The following is an 18,442-nucleotide window of genomic DNA, read 5'->3' on the forward strand; positions in this document are numbered from 1 at the left end:
CGCATAAAGAGTAAATTCATTGATTGCCAGAATCACAAAGAGAAAAAGAACTGGGTCTACATAGCCAAATTGTAAGCTTGGATTTAAACAGCCGAACTATCACATTTGTCGTATATTCTCATAAACCACCACCACCTTTGAAAATTACATATTCATTTCCGCTATATATTTCGTAAAGAAAGAAAGAATGCCAGAACAGACAGAACAGAACATATGGTTTATTTAGACTTGAGCACAATACTCATCGTCATAACAACATGTTTTATACATGTAAATAACAATGTATGCGTTGAGAGAGAGAGCGAATACATGATAATAATAATAGAAATAAAGGGACCTTAGCATGTCAATAACACAATATAACAAAGTCATATAGTAATAAAGAAACGTTAATCTAATTCATTGTCGCGTCTTTCAAAGGCTCTAATACAAAATAGTGCTAACTTTTGCAGTACTGATTTTTTATCTTCGTTTAACAATTGTATAAATTTATGAACACTAGGATTAGTAGTAAAGTACCTTGAAATAAACATACTTCTCAAATCATTATACAACGGACATATCAATATAAAATGAAATTCATCCTCTATGTCACCCATATTGCATAATGTGCATATTCTTTGGCTTCTACATATACCTCTGTGTCTTCCTGTTTCAATAAATAGCTTATGAGAACTCAACCTTATTTTGGCTAACATATTTCGATGTTTAACATTTTCTAATACACTAAAATATTTCGATTTTTCGTAACAACTTTTCAATTCTCTATAAATTTGTAGCGATGAACATAGTTCCATACCAGCACGCCACTGTGTAATATAAATATCACGAAGTCGTAATCTAAACAATGGAATGAACTGATTTATGATAACTGATTCTGGAAACAACCATACATCTAGGAAACCTGCATTTTGTAACATATCCCGAACTTTGGAAGTCCAGTTTACAACAGCTTGGTTACTTATAATATCATTTCTTTGACTTTGTACAATCGATGACAAAATACAGTTTTGACTCTTATTTCCATGTAATTTTAACCAGTATTTAGCTATCCTTACATACCTTTCAATATACAGTGGAAATCTACCTAGTTCTGAGTACAATGACAATGTGTTCGTAGACAATTTAACATTCAGTAACCATTTACAAAATTTTTTATGCACACGTTCAATATTTTCTGCTTTAGCAAAGCCCCATACTTCACAGCTATAATTTAAAATTGATAAAACATAAGCATCAAAAAGATTTAACATTATTTCTACGTTGGCATCTAACTCTTTTGTAATGTTGAACAATGAATTATGAACCTTAGGCCTTTACCACTAAGTGTATTTGTTGCTGGTATAAACGAACCACCACTTGAAAAACAATACCCAAATAATTAAAGTTCTGAACTATTTCAATATCTTTACCATCATATGTCCATTTGAATTCTCTATTTAGTTTTCCACCTTTTCTGAAAACAACTATTTTTGTTTTGTCAATATTAACCGTGAGATTCCATTTTTTACAATATGTTTCTAGGTTGTCAAGAGCATTTTGTAACCCTTCTTTTGTTTCGGAAAACAAGACAGCATCATCAGCAAATAACAACAGATAAATAGATATTTGATCAAGCGTTATACCGCCATTCAAATCTTCTTGTAAATACAATTCAATATCATTCAAAAACAAGGAAAACATTATAGGCGAAGTTATTTCCCCTTGAAAGAGACCAATTTCACAACTGAAAAAATCTGATAAGCTATTTATATGCCTTACACAAAGTTTCACATCATCGTACATAGAGCGTATAATCGACAACAATTTCCCATCTATACCCGACTTTATCAATTTGTACCATAAACAATTTCTGTCTATAAAATCATAAGCTTTTTTATAATCCACAAAGCAACACATCAACTTGTTTTTATTTCTGATTTGCTTTTCAATTAAAGCATTCAATATAAAAATAGGATCGACAGTACCATAGTTCTGTTTAAACCCGAACTGTGCATCAGTCAAATTATCCGTTTTCTCGGCCCAGCGTTTCAGTTGCTCATTTATAATGACAGTGAATAATTTAGCAAAACAGCTTGTCAGTGTAATTCCTCTATAATTATTTGGGTCCGCAGAATCGCCTTTTTGTACAAGGGAATAATTAATCCTGTCGACCAGCTACGTGGATATACCTTTGTATTCAAAATATGATTAAACAATAATTCAATAGAGTGTACAGTTATATTGATGCTTTCTTTAAAATATTCATATAAAACATTATCAAGTGAACAAGACTTATTACAACCTAACCGCTTAGTTGCTGAGAATATTTCCTCCCTCGTGATTGGTTGATCAAGTTCAACAAACGAACTTCCATGGTCTTCACTATTAAACTGCGATAAAAACTCGTTACACTCCGCATTTTCATTCACAGTTGTATTACTGGACAAATTTTTGAAGTGTTCATAGAATTCATCGATGCTTATATTTTCACCATTTGGGCTACCTGGTTTCTTTTTAAATATTTTCCAAAATTCCCGCGGGCTCTTTCTTCTTTACATAAACACATGTCAGCAAGCTCCGCGCGATGTGTCCACTAAACAAAATGGCGTCGCCAGGAATTGACAACCGAAGTTTAATATATTTACATAATATCATAGCTAAAACTCATTGTTCTGATGATAAAGATCAACACTGAATCGACATGACTAAATAATTTTCAGTCACTCAGTAAGCACTCGGTGAACAAAAATAAGTGTGATTGGTCATTTGTTAAACTTTCGAACAAGTCAATTCCTTAATCAAAATTTGATTAACCACCTTTAAATGGAAGCATTGCATTATCGGGGGCCCTCCCCTATAAGGACTTTTAAGTTATTGTTTTGTTTTAGACGGATGTAAACCATATTCGCAAATACCTAAAAGATACATATCAGAAGTGAGAGCCTAGACGCGCTTGTCTTTTAAGTGTTCCCTCTATTTACGTAACAATAGCTGACCAATGGGATCTAAGTTTCTGCTTGCAGAAACACGGAGTTTTGGTAGTTTCCAGTGATAGTGAGCCCCTCCCTTAAACGGGCACTTAATGATTATACAGTTGAACCTGTCTTAGCGGTCACCTGTATTCAGCACGCACTTTCTTGAAGCAGTCAGTCATCTTCCCATATTGACCTTTTGTTCTAATATCAACTTGTTTTTAACAATCACATGCCTTATGCAGCCCGATTGTCTCGCTTCCTTAAATGGCTGTTTAATACAGGTTTTACTGTAAGACAATAACCTATACCTTGAGAATATATATTTCTTCTTGGTAAGTAATACATTCTGCAGTGTAAACAAGGTGTATTTTTTTCTCCTCAATTTATAGACAGCAGAACAGGGCGCCATCATGCTATAAATGATTATGAATAAGCCGTTTTTAGGCTGGCGAACTTTTGTTCGCTAGACTATTATTACCACAAATCGAATGTCACAAAGACTGCTTAAAGGAAATATATCTGAAAGTAAAAACATATCTCTATAAAGGCGTTGCTATTTACATATTCAAACTTACTACGCGTTTATTCATTAAGCTGGCGTAACGTCATTCGGCTTGTTCACTCACCTTCGTATACTAGACTGTTACATTATGCATGCAAACAAGTTTCATTTGTAGATTTTGGAATAGTCTATTTTAAGCCCAAAAATGCGTTAAGTTCTTAATTAAAGTTTTTCCAACCACTTTACATATACAAGTTAAAGCATAGCAAAAGTTCCTTCTAGGGCACATCTATATAATGATCATCTTGTAAAATTTTGGTTGCAATGTCTGTTTTATACTGCCAAAAAATGTCAAGTAGGTATTTACCCTAGTTATTATTTAACATAAATTGTTAAATCCAACAACAAATTAAATCTGTTACCACTTTCAGTTGAGTAAATACGGCAATAAGACATTGACCCGGTCAATCCGTTATGATCCGATGCGTGAATTTGTTGCACATAATTAGAGGGTCGTAGTGGGGTTTGTTTTCATATATTAACCATGCATTTGAAGGTAACGATAATATTTAGTTGTTTACATGTAAATTTGCTGATATATGTCTGTTTGTACATATGTTATGTTCTTCAAGAATGGAGGAAATAAATGTATCAGTCAACCATCCTTGGGTTTAGTAATATGTAATACATGGACGCGTTCAGTCAGAGAGTCGCCTCAATTAGGAATAGTTTTAACGTCAGAGGTTATTTCTAAGGTCACGGAGTTTGACTGGCCAGCTTGTAATGACAACAGCTTTCGATATCAATAGCTCTACCAAGCTATAATATTCCTTCTCAAGAGAAGGAACAATAATCTAAAATAGAAATATCGAAATAAATAGTGAAGATACCGAAGCATGCATGATCTATTGTTAGATTTCTTCCTGAGATTATTTAGGTTTTTTCCGTGTTCTATTTTAGGCTATACGCGACTCATAATAAAAGCCGTACCGCACGTACGTTTCTTCTACCTTTCTGTGCTAAGTATATGTATATGTTTATAGAAATTGATAAATAATTGCAAGTCTTTTCAACCTGGTTAATGTTTATACATAGTTTTGGGGATGTCATATCGAAGTATAGATGCTGTGTTTGTTACTTTTATATTTTCTCTGATATTATAAAGGTCCCTAAATTATTTTTTTTCGGCGTACGCCGTCTAAGAACGAATTCGTGACCTGATCTATCCCATGCCACTTGACTTAAGTTTGCAAATAAGATTTTTTGATAACGCATCATCAGATAACTTATCAAAATGAAAAATTATGCAACACTCTGACTGATTAGACGAGCTTGTCTATTTTTTCACTCTGCTGATTGTGCAACGCTGAGTAAATGTCAGACAAAGCGTTTTTCCTATAAATGACGCTGTTTACAGTTTTAAAGCTACGTTTTGCTCAGTATATTTAGCAAGAATATTGATATATCTAAAAATGATAAATAAGTTTAATAAATATAATAAAAACCTGCTCATGAGATACCAAGAATATCAATTTACAGAGAGAGCTGAATACGGTCTGCGTATCACATGATAAGGGTGTGATTAGCCGGTCAATTAAAGTCTTTTATGTATAGAAGTGTCTTCCAGACCACTGCTTAGTTTAATTTAGTTTAGTTAAGTCATACTTTATTGTATATATATACAAATTCAATACACACACATACAACAAACATACATACATCGATGTAAATATACAAAAAGGGTTGGGCCGGAAGTTATAATAACATTAGCGGGGGCCCTCCCCTGAAGACCACTGCTGTAATGCATAGATCCGATTTTCCGATAAGGGATCATATATAGTCTGTAATATGCTAATTAATTAAGATGATTCCTCTCAACAGTACCCTATGTTCGCCTTAGTTTGATACGAAAAAAAACATAATATTTCAGATTTTGCAAACAGGTTTCCCATACAGTTAGTTAGTGTTTTGTGGTAGCCAGCCTTTCTGTACTTTCAGTACTTTGATTTTCAATTTTTATCTTATTGTTTGAGGTGTGTGGTATGCAAGAAAATTAATAGTTTTGGCGGCGAATAGGAATATCCGACTCTGTGTAACTGATTTTGACGTAATTCAAGTTACCACTAGAACAATGACCATCTAACCGCACATACAATTTATATGTTTTAAGGTGTAAATATATATGTTTTAAGGTGTAAATATATATGTTTTCAAGAGATTTATTACCTTTCGCCATAAAAGTATATATTTAATTGACAGAGAATTATTGCGTGTGATGGGGCCTCTGTGACCGGGTGGTTAAATTGGCTGAGTGGATCACTTGCTCCTTACTGTTCTGGATTCGAAACCTCCTCGCGGTGCAGCGCTGTAAAAATCTTTTGTGTAAGCCATCCTGGATTGTGGTTCCACCTGGTGCCCGACCATGTCTGTAATAATGCACGGAGCAGCACATGGGGACTTTCTCTATTATTAAACACTGGGAAATCACCACATTACCAATAAGTATATCGTTGCAGATTATTAGGCAATCATCAAAACATATTACAAAAAGCCCGGCAAGTTTAGCATAATTATGTCTCCCACACCACTGTGGTGGGAGACATATTGATTTGCTCCTGTCTGTCTGTGTGCGTGTGTGTGTGTGTGTCCGTCCGTCTGCCGTCTGTCACAAACCTTGTTCGCACTCTAAGTCGAACATTTCTTATCCGATCTTCACCAAACTTGAACAAAATGTGTTTGCCAATAAGTCCTCGGCTAAGTTCGATAACTAGCCAAATCGGCCCAGGCACTTCGGTATTATGGCCCTTGAATTACTGTCCCGAGTGGCGCTTGACTCACTAAACACAAAAATTACTGAACCCTTGAATCACTAAACCAAAACTTACTGAACTGAGTGGCCCTTGAATTACTGAACCAAAACTTAGCCCTGAAGTGTACTTTTCTGAACCAAAACTTACTCCTTAATAAGTGTACTTTTTTTACTATTCGGATGATTAGGCAGTTGTCGGAGATATGCGCTTTTCTCAAAAGCAGCTCTAGTTATAATATAATTTCAAATATAAAAGTTACAAATTGTTTCTCATCATTGTACACAATTCGTAAATCACGGTTTTGTTAATGCGATACTTTCGAATATTTCATCTGTTTTAGCAACGTCCTATTGTTTAGTTTATATTATGTAACTGAATATAATTTATATCAGTCGTCGATCCTGCGAGGACTTTTAAATAAGTTCAGTACTTTCTTTTATTAACATCATTGCAATAACGTGTGCAGGCGGCCCGGCTGCTCGATTTGAAGAACATCCAAACGGTATTCTATGATTTTTTGTTTCAGTTCCATCACGTTTTTTTTTTCATTTGTGACAAAGTCGGTTAAAGAAATATTGCATAAAGATTATATATATATATAAAGGGTTCGACCGTTAAAATGAAATGTTCACACATGAACGACAGAATAGGATTAGCAAATCCATGAATAGCAAATCCAAGTCATGTTCCATTTGCCGATCCTATTCTGTCGTTCATTTCGCATGAACTTTTCATTTGTAAACAAGGTTATATTATAAATTGCACACCGTTTTGTTGCATTCAACATTAAAATCAGCTTCCCGGCCATTCTGTTCAACAGACGGAACAACTGTGACGTCATCTAGATAACGTTCTCCCTGACTATACGCGGACGTCGTCAAAACAGCGGCCCGTTATCACTAAGCAGCGTTGTTGTAGCTTTGGCGCCTTTCTTTTTGCTGCTCATACAAAATGAACGTCATAATTTTCAATGGAAAAGAATAGGGCGAATGTAAATATTTCTACATAACGACCCTCTTTGCACACGAAATGCAATTAAACTGTATTCAAACTGAGGCTGATTCAGAATGAGGCTTTAAATTGATTTTTACGGGCTGAAACTATTACTGGTCTCTAAAAAGTGAAGACATGGTTTCTAAAAGTAAAGCCATAGAAATGGTTATTTTCTCTTACGTTTATTTTCATCTTTTTGCGGCTGTATATGGGATAGCAACCAGCTTCGTAAAATATGAGTTATACTCAGAAAATGAAATTCACGGAAATTCAATTTTAAGTTTTGATACAAGCTCCCTTGTGGCTTGTGTTTCCCTCTGTGATAGCACGTTTGGGTGTCTTTCGGTAAATTTCCATAAAGACAATGCTAAATGCTTGCTAACTGATTATTATCCTACCGATAATACAAGATCGGGCGAAGCTAGTGTCGGCTGGAAAATATTCTTCCGGAGAAACTTTGGTAAGTGTTTCTCTCTCTCTCTCTCTCTCTCTCTCTCTCTCTCTCTCTCTCTCTCTCTTTGTCTTGTCAGACGAAACGGGATTAATTGGAATATACACATATTGTAACGCAATATTTAAGTGTTATACCAGTATCTTTTAAATTACTGAATTAACATTTTAGAAATTCTATACAGATTAAGAAACAAACTTGTTAAAAGGCTACCAAAATTACAGAAAAACATAATTATGCATTCGCATCGTTTGATTTATTTTGATACCTCAACAAACTTTGAAAACGTCGCAAAATACAAATTGATAAATAAACTGCATTAATTTAAGTTACTCGCTCACATTATGGTAAAAACATTTGTTCAAAAAATGGTAAATGTACGGTGTCTCGTTAGGGCCATCGCGGTTTTTTTATTTTGAAACAATGGAGAAACGATACTACGATGTTTAAAAGTCAAAATAACAAAACTACGAAGGTGAAAACTTGGAACCATGAGGATGAAAACGCGAAACTACGATGTAGAAAAGTCGAAATAACGAAACTTCTATGGTGAAAAGTCGAAATTATTTCCGTACTTTCGACGTTTCACCATCGTGGTTTCGTTGTTCGACTTTTCAACATCTTAGTGTCGACTTTTCACTATCGCGCTTCACCATCGTACTGTCGCGCTTCACCATCGTAGTGTCAGTATCATACCTTCGCGCTTCGCCATCGTACTGCCGCACTTCACAATCTTTTCTCTTTATATATGAACCGACTTTTAATTAAAACTTTATTGTATAGTATTGTCTACTCTGTCCAATGATCAAATAATTGGAACGTTTTCCGGCACGGGTATTATTGAAATGAACATTAGGCCTACCCGGCAGCTGTTAAACAAACGAATATCACCCGAGTGTTATTCAAATGAAAATCAACTCAATGAATATCAGGCAGGACCATAGTAAAAAAAAATGTATACTTTATTTAGCGCCGTGTAAGCATCTATTTAGCGCCGTTTAAGCATCAAGAAATAGCCCTTTCAAATTTGATCAAATAGAATGTCACTTTGCATTCTTAAATCTTTCATATCCCCTTCTATGCCCTCATCAATACAACCTCTTCTCGACCCAGTCACAGGCGAGAAGTTTTGGACGACCAGGAAAAGGCCAACGTTTTGAACGATTTCTTTGCCCAACAATCCCAAATCGATGACTCAAACAGTCAGCTACCAGTTATTCCAATTGAAGAGCCCGAACAGATTCCGGACTCACTTGTAATACATCCCTCTGAAGTTATCGATGCTATCAAGTGCTTAAATGTAGCCAAAATGTCTGGTCCTGATGGCATTGGCAACCTAGTTCTTGTTAAAGCATGTGATCAGCTTTCCATCCCCCTTTGCGATCTCTTCAATGCCTCTTTGAGCTCAACTGCAATGCCCACACTATGGAAACAGTCGAATGTGGGCGCCATATTTAAGAAAACCAATCAACTATCGCGCCATTTCACTTCTTAATATTCTTGATACTATTGAGAAACTCTTCAAAAAAATCATATTTATACAACTGTTCAGTTTCTTCCATGACACTAATTTCTTTACTTGTTGTCAGCCTGGTTTCATGCCAGGCGACTCCACTGTGAATCAATTGGCCTATCTCTACAATACATTTTGCAATGCTCTCGATAAAGGACTTGAAGTAAGGGTTATATGTTTATATAAGCAAGGCTTTTGATAAGGTTTGGCACCGTGGTCTTCTCTACAAGCTCGAGCACGCGCTATATTGCACATAGGGGTCGCCAGAGCTAAAAATAGAAAAATCTTCAAACAAAATCTCCTCCTTAACCGATGGTCCGATTCTGAAATACTTTCACACAAATGGTCATTATGTCACCCTCTACCAAGATTGTTCAATTTATACCGATTCGTCAAAAAGGGGACAAGGTCGCTTTTCCCTATATGTATGAAGTGGAAATTAAAAAAATCTTGTTGAAACTGCTGGCCCGATTTTAAAATAATTTTACACGAATGGTGCTTTTGTGACCCTTTACAAAGAGTGTTCAAATTATTTAGATTCGTCAAAAAACATGGCCGCCAGAGGGCGTGGTCACTTTTCCCTGTATGTATATAGTTGAAATTTTAAAACTCTTCTCGTGTGAAACTGCTAGCCGATTTTTAAATAATTTTACACAAATGGTCCCGTGACCTTCTACTAATTATTTTGATTCATCGAAAAAAACATGGCCGCCAGGGGGCATGGTCTTCTTTCCCTATATGTATATAGTGGAAACGTAAAAAGATTTTCTTGTATGAAACTCCCGGCCCGATTTTTAGCTCACCTGACCACCCAGTGCTCATGGTGAGCTATTGTGATCACGTTGTGTCCGTCGTGCATACATGTGTGCGTGCGTCGGTCGTCAACAATTTCTTAAAACGACAACTCCTCCAAAACCATTGAATGGGTTTTGATAAAAATTTGGGTGGCCCTCTTTCAAAGTTATTCAAATGGTTCCGGCTCATTTAACGTTTGGGTCACTATGGTTAAAAATAGGTTTTCAACAATCTTCTTCTCTGAAGCGATAAAAGCTTGAGCCTTGATATTAGCGTTTGACTCAATACCGTAATTGTTCAAATAGGGTCAGAAATGCCGACGCCGTATATACTACATGCTTATATATAAGAAACTTTGAAAATCTTCTTCTCTGAAGCCATTATAGCTAGGGCCTTGATATTTTGCTTGTGATATCAGAGTTTGACTCTACCGTAACTGTTCAAATTATTGCCCTAGGGTCAGAAATGTCGACGCCCCTTAGTGTGAGATACGTATATATACTATAAGCTAATATATAAGAGACTTTGAATGACATACGATATCAGGGTTTGACCCTCTATTAAAATAGTTCAAATTATTGCCCTAGGTAGAAAAATGGCTAAGCTCCCGAGCGTGAATTGACTGCATATACTATTGGCTTATATGTAAGCCTTGAGACTTTAAAAATCTTCTCCGAAGCCATAATACCTAAAACCTTGATATTTGGCATTTGATATCAGGGTTTGATACGCTACCATGATTGATCAAAGTATTACCCTATGTTCAAAAATGGCCACGTCCCTGGGTGTGATAGATATATGTTATAAGCTTATATAAAATCTTCTTCTCTGAAGCCATAAAGCTAGAGCCTTGATATTTGACATGTGATATAAAGGTTCGACTCTCTACTTTAATTTTTCAAGCTATTGCCCTAGGTTCAGAAATTGCCACGCCCCTGAGTGTGACATGTAAATCTTTAATGTACCATTACGTTAAACAATCACACTTGAAGCCTTTTACACAGCTGAGCCAATGACCCTCTTAGTTTTATTTCTTCGGGTATAGTGGCAGGGCCTATCAAGAGGAACAAAATATCGCCGTAACGGCAGAAATAGGGGGAAATTTGCATCGTAATACAAATACAATGTAGTAGCTTTCATACTTTGGTAGCAGGGTACACTTAGATTCGAAAATTTTTGGCACGGACAGTCTTACATGTAGCGAGTCGCAATATTGCACTTCCCTTATGAGCAGAATCAGAGTGGCCATTTTAAAATTGCGTGCATGTTTTGTGCTTTTAATTAATGGCAAGATCAGGATTCTCATACAAGAATAAAGAAAGTTATCAAAACGAAAGTTTTACACCATCCATGAAAAATAGCGTGCCAAAATCATCAATTTTGCACTTTTTGAACAGCCTGCAATGATCCCGCTGCAAGAACAATGCCCAATTTTATTGCATTTCTCAATTTAATAGTCCTTACTGAACTTCAGGATATCAACGTAATGGGGGTCCATCCAGCTCGTTTTTCACAAAATAGCGAAAATGTTCCTGAGTATCAATCAACAAGCACAGATCCCTTCCGTGATTTGAATTGGTGCCTCATTGGTTCATACAAAGCTACCAGCAGTTAGTTTTACAACTGACATCAGAGTTTTACATGTGTCGGCTGTATAAATTTTCTAAAGAATTAACAATCATTATCTCTCACCTTAATTTACAGACATCCAAAATTCGAAGTGTACCCTGCTACCTTTAATGTTACACACTTTCTTAAGGAAAATGACTTAAATACACATTGTTCAGCAACATTCATTTTCAAATTCAATTCGGATGAGTTGAAGGCAGATCGATTCCCGATTTAGGCAGTGCCTGATTATATACCATTTCAGTTATGGACTTGAGTTCAGTTATGGCCCTTTGCGTATTTTACACATCAAATAAACTAAACTGGATGATAATTACGAGTTAAGTAAGTCGTGGGAACTAGATACTATCGCGTGGCCACGAGTTAATTATCGCGTAGTCTCGAGATACTAACTGGTTGGAACGAGGCTTGTGTGGATGATACACTATCGTGTAGTACCGAATTAATTATCGCATTACCACGACCCAGTATCCTGTGACCATGAGATAAAGAAAATCGCACACCTTTCGTACATTCGGGAACAACTGACATATTTTTAGTTTATTATTTATTATTTACAACGCATAAATAACTACTTGAAAAACCGTAAAGCTAAAAACCCTTTCAACCGTAAAGCTACATATAAATAATTACCATTGAAGAACAATGGGACGTTTAAGGTTTCGTTTCTCATTTATTAATTTGTGATGAGTTTTGTTTTGTTCATTGTCGTGCAAAGCAAATCTGGACAGATGTAACTTAATTCTACAGCATGGAAAATTGCATTTAAGAATTCATAATTTATATTAGCTGACAACACACAATTGTCTAACTAACTATGATTTGTACACACAATCAGTAATTAATTTGAATTCAATCGCAGGTACAATAGAAAAACAATTTATAGAGGAATTACATGACTGCCTTTTCATATCAATTTTTTTCAACGAGTTTAATAAATTCAAAGTGGAAAGTCACAAATGTAACATTCTTTTATCACATGTTAACCTTTCCTGTCGAAACATTAAAAAATCTACTTTCTTTTACTATATAAACAAGTCAATTTGACCAATGTCTCCTATACTATAAATGACGTCGACGTCAAAGCTTTATTACACTAGTGTATTATTATTTTTATTTGATGGCTTTATTACACCCCCGCGACGTCAAACATGTGATAAAGTATAATATTGCCACATGACGACAGTTTCCTTAAACGAAAAAAAAAAACAGCCTCGTTTAACTTCAACGTACAAAAAGTAAAAATAGGCATATTTTACATAATAATTTTCATAATCTCTGCTGAATGAAATTGGAATCGGACACGTACATCTGTAAGTTTATAAAATTTTATCAATACCGACTGGTAAAATTCTGACCACACACTTGTTCAGCTTTTTCAGACTCCGTAAAACTGACCAAAAAAAAACGGTCATGTACATTATTACTGTTCGATTCCGAGTGAAGTCTCGGCTTGATGTTGATAAATATTTCGGTTTTATACTTTTTGTAACGGTTAGTTTAAACAATATTTTATTCATATATATGCATTTACAACATGAAACGCTACATAATTAAAGCATGAATGATTGAGTACAAACTAAGTTATTTGAAACTCTCTCCTTTGTAACGGTTGTGACGGTTGAAAATGAGTCTATCAGTTCGACAGTTTGTATAATCCTATCAACTCGATCTAGACCACACAAACATTTTTGGTACAGGTGTCTTTGAAAAACGGATTTTATTTATGTATAATGTGTTTAGATACAGATATGCACATTCGTAAATAATTCAAATTAAATGTCGTTTTTATACACACAATAACTTCATTATTTCAATTATTTCATTCTTGCAACTTATATCGAAATATTTTGATATTCAGTTGTTATTATTATTCATTAAAACTGATTCGACCCAGTATATATGCTTCTTCTGTGATACTTGAAGCATGACCGTTGAGCTTACCAGGCATCAATATTTGATATGTTTTAATAACACAGTTATATAGAACTTGCTTATTTGTGGATCGGATACATTAATTAGATACATCAATCGTTGCATCAGCACACAAGAAAGAAAAAGAAAATACATTTTTTGTGTAGAAATGTATTTTGTCCTATAGTCTCAGTTGGGAAGACGATTCTGTTTTGTTTTTTGTTGTTTTTTTTTTGTTGTTTTTTTTTTTTTTTTTTTTTTGGGGGGGGGGGGGGGGTTTATGTCTCGGTTGTAGATTGAAGGAGTAACAGTTTCGGAACGAGGCATTTGTAAATATAGATGCAGCAATTATAGACCAGTCTGTATAGAGAACGAACCAATACTGCGTTTAATGGCTCATATAATAATAATGTAGGTTAAAACAAGAACAGCAATGGCTAAAACGTTGATGAATCAAAGTACTGAAAGTGCAGAAAGGCATGCTACCACAAAACACTAAATAACTGTGTGGAAAACCTGTTTGCAAAATCTGAAATATTATGGGTTTTCAGTTACAAACTAAGGCGAGCATAGGGTACTGTTGAGAGGAATCATGTTAATTAACTTGAGAAAGGTAGCGTTAGGATATAACGGACTATAGATGATGAAAAAAAAACACATAGTGTTTGCTTCATTGGGGATAACACAATTAGTGAGACAAGCAGAACGTAATTCTTACTTTGGAATCTGACAAAATGTAGACGAAGTAAAACTTAAAGACAACTGAGACAAAATGAACAAGGAAAGGAACACAATCGGACACCGTCTTGTAACCGTCTGTGGCAAACACATTGGTAAATTTAAACCGTTTATGCTGCGTTTGTATCTTTATGCTTGGCCCCGTCATGGTTCCAAAATCAACTCCTAAAACCAAGTTGAGTCATTGACTTTAATATAGACTTGCATATAAATAAATGGTTTTTTTTTGTAGAAAAAAAGATCATATTAATATACCGAGAAGCAATCACATGTTTGGAAAACTGTCCAAAGGACAATGAAACTGCTGACAATGTGCAAGTTGTAAGGGGTACAAACGAGAGAAGTATTGCAGAGGAACACAAGACTTCCTACTGGTTAGGAACATTGCAAACAAAAATGAATTATTATAAAGAACAATAACTAGAAACAGAGGAAGCTAAAAGTAAATTACACTACGTTGCCAAATTAAGTTTCCGTTTATGTATAATCTCTCGACTTCTTCTCTTGAATTTTGATAACGATATTGCACATTTTGACATTGGTTTGTTAAATCATGTCAACGCTAATATATGTATAGAAAGAAGCTCACTGCTTTTGCTCGTGACTTTTATGATGCCATTTTACTTCTAACAAGAAATATCTTTTAAAATGATGGTCTGTGAATTGTAATAAGTAAGAAGTTTATGGGTTTTTTATATCATCTGTGTTATTCTATCATCTATCTAACATTTTGCAAAAAGCAAAACTAAACACGACACTTTAACAATTTAAATTGTTCTCTTTTAATTTTTCAAAAAGGTTTCGTAGGGGTGCAATTTTGTTTCGTTTTATCTACGACAAATATTTATGATCCTATCTTCGTGAAACTTGGTCAGAATGTTTATCTTAATCATCTTTAGGCCAAGTTTGAAACTGGGTCATGTGGGGTCAAAAACCAGGTCACCCAACCAAATTAAATGAAAAGCTGGTTAACACTATTAGAGAACATATTTATGACCCTATCTTCATGAAACTTGGTAACTTGTTTATCTTGAAGATTCCTAGGCCAAGTTCGAAACTTGGTCATGTGAGTTCAAAAACTAGGTCAACACTCAAATCAAAGGAAAAGCTTGTTAATTCTGTAGAGGCCACATTTATGACCCTATTTCTTGAAACTTGGTCAGAATATTTATCTTGATGATTCCAAGGCCAAGTTTAACAGGTGAGCGATATAGGGTCATCATGACCCTCTTGTTTGATATTAATTAAAGTAAACTATGCTTACCCGGCTCTTGTTATTCTGTTAAGAATGGCACATGTATTTTAATAAGATTTTATTATAATGATAAGACGTAAATAAACTATTGGATTTTTTTATTTGTAGTTGTATTTCAGTGGTGCTGACTTTATAATCAAACTAATTGCAGGCAATCATATGCCCTCAGTAAAAACCTAATTAATACCTTTGTTTGAGAAGGAAAGAAATTTTGCAGTATTTTTGCTTTCCCCGGACATATTCCATGGACTGTATAATATTGGGGAATATATATTTATCGTGGCTTGATAACAATAGTTTGCAAGAGAAACTAAACGGAAATTAATTTAGAATTTTCAGGGAAATATAAACAATACGCTAAACAAAAGACGAAAATAATTGTGTTATATATTTGTTTCATTTCAATGACCAATTATATTGTAGATATAGACCTGTTAGAGGGAGCATCAGCCTGGCAGTCCTCTACATATGTCAATAAAGACATTTCGTTTACCGCTGACCATGCTATTGATGGTATTAGTGATTGTGATAATCCTTCATCGATTGCCCACACATACAATAATTTCTCTTACTGGGCAGTAGAATTTGGTACACCCGGCCCCGTGAAGGGGGTCGAAATCTACTTTCGGACGTCCTGTTGCTGTAAGAAACTTATATTTGTAAAAAAAAATACATCTTATTCAAACGATAGGCCTATACAACATATTCGGTGGTATATTTGATATTTTCTCAGTATCACCAGTTACATTTCACTGCGAATTCACAGGGTATCACCAGGTATATTTCACTGTGAATTCATCAGGTACCACCAGATATATTCAACTATGAATTCACCAGGTACTAACTATGAATTCACAGGGTATCACAGGTATACTGAACTATGAATTCACCAGGTATAATTTAAATTGTATTTACCAGGTATAGATTACTGTAACAGTTCACCGTAATAGTTCACTCTAATATTTCAATAAATTCACAGAACAACATTTAGCGGCATCTGTTATCTGGATATTAAGTTTGAAAGTTGTTTTTCTACTTGGAATATGATTTATTTATTATAAAACTTCATGTATTGTGTTGTGTCTAATCTTTTGATCTACGTAAGACTGTCAAGTTAGAAAATGCTTTTTATGAGGAAAATGTTATAGTGTTTAAAACAAAACGAGGAATCCAGTAGGAACAATATTGAATTTGCAAGGAAACCTGTACGGACACACTATCCTAGTTGAAACAAACACTAAAAATGTCGAAATATATCTTCACCGATAAGGGAGACAATTCTGATATTTTCACTCAGGCGAAATATCCTCTATATATTGTATTTCAGTCTATTTCCGCAACAACAATTTCACTGTCACTGTATCGAAGAGCCGTGATGACGTCACTAATGACAATGGAACACTCTGTGGGACATACTACGGATCGGCGATTGACAAAGCACCCTTCCACCTTACAATTAACTGTGAGAGCACAATTTACGGAAAGTTCTTGAAAATCAAACACGGGATGGCGGAGAAAATGGTGTTGTGTGAAGTCATTGTTCAAACCCCGTAGTGATCTTGAGAGACATGTCTCCAAATGAATATTTTAACAATTAGTTACCAAAATCAAATATAGAACCATTTATCGATATCATTTAAGCTGATACGAGTATAATTTAAAGTATACAAGTCATATTTGCATTATTTTCTGTATGTTTGACAGATGATGCTAAATAATGTTTCTATAAATAAGTACTAAACCTTTATGAATCGCAAAGACATCTAGCCATCTCTCTACTAGAAAAGCATGATAATTAAATACTTATAAGTTTGAAGACTGTTGTACCAGCAATTTAAGATAAATATACGACCGAAGTGATATTACGTACTGTATAGAGAATCTACAGCTTTAATAGCAAAAACTGAATATCCACTACATTAGTCTGACCGTCATTGTTTTTAGTGTAAAAGGGTGTATTAATATTGATTCAGAATTTTAAAAAAAGTACTTTACATGAAATAAAATCTGTAACAACTGCCATGCAGAGCCTCAGAATTGTTCACTGGTTTTGTCTCTTATCAATCAACCAGTAAATCCATTAACATGTAGTAAGGAGGTATTATTGGATTAGGCTGGATAGATATCTTTAAATGAAAATGACTAGATAAATTTCGAAACAAATTGACATCTGATTGGAGGCACGTTTCTCTAAAATTCTAATGACTTAATATTCTTCATTATTTATACCTTGATGTAGGCATAGGAAATAGAGATCAATATAATTGCACCTTTACTAATCACACCTGTACTGTATTACAAAACCTGTTCTATTGTGACATTTTAATACAAGCAAAACTGTATTATCTTCACTATAAAACACTTGCTGGTATTTCATTTTATTACCTACTTGTTAATGGTTAATTTTTAACATAACTAAACTGACAAAAACATATTCAGCAGTTTGTGAAGGATAAATCAAACACATATGTGTATATCCTAAATGTTTTCCCTCACGTGACATAATGGCGGCTAAACGTGAAAATTTTTACTCTCTGTGAAAAATTGAAAAATTGGATAGATTAAAAGTTTAAAAGTGATGTAAAACTGAGAGGAATATTATTAAATGCTTAAGAATTTTCAACAGTTAAAATTGTGAAGGAGAAAAGCTGAAATTTACGTGCATTTCGTCTCAAAACATTGAATAGTGCAGAACAATGGAAACAGACTTGTGAAATCCTGTTAATTGGTATAGTTTATATAGCTTACAACGCTTTTGAATACACTTTTTTGTATGAATTTGTAAACTAAAATAAATGCAGTTTGGTTATGGCATTGAAACATCAAATTCAACGTCAGTAAAGTAAACGTAATGCCGACAAGAAATAGAAACAAAGGACAAAACA

The 18,442-nt window shown here is 34.6% G+C and overlaps 1 protein-coding gene across 1 annotated transcript; it reads left to right on the forward strand.

Moving 5' to 3' along the window:
- The first annotated feature begins 7,160 nt into the window (after positions 1-7,160).
- LOC123535140 (uncharacterized) lies at positions 7,161-17,971 on the forward strand. The gene is made up of 3 exons (XM_045317687.2): positions 7,161-7,722; positions 15,981-16,199; positions 16,885-17,971. Exons 1-3 carry the CDS (start codon positions 7,398-7,400, stop codon positions 17,109-17,111), a joined length of 771 nt encoding a protein of 256 aa, XP_045173622.2. The 5' UTR covers positions 7,161-7,397; the 3' UTR covers positions 17,112-17,971.
- The last annotated feature ends 471 nt before the right edge of the window (positions 17,972-18,442 follow it).

The sequence above is a fragment of the Mercenaria mercenaria genome, chromosome 12 (genome assembly GCF_021730395.1).
Source record: "Mercenaria mercenaria strain notata chromosome 12, MADL_Memer_1, whole genome shotgun sequence".
NCBI classification, from domain to species: Eukaryota; Metazoa; Mollusca; class Bivalvia; order Venerida; family Veneridae; genus Mercenaria; species Mercenaria mercenaria.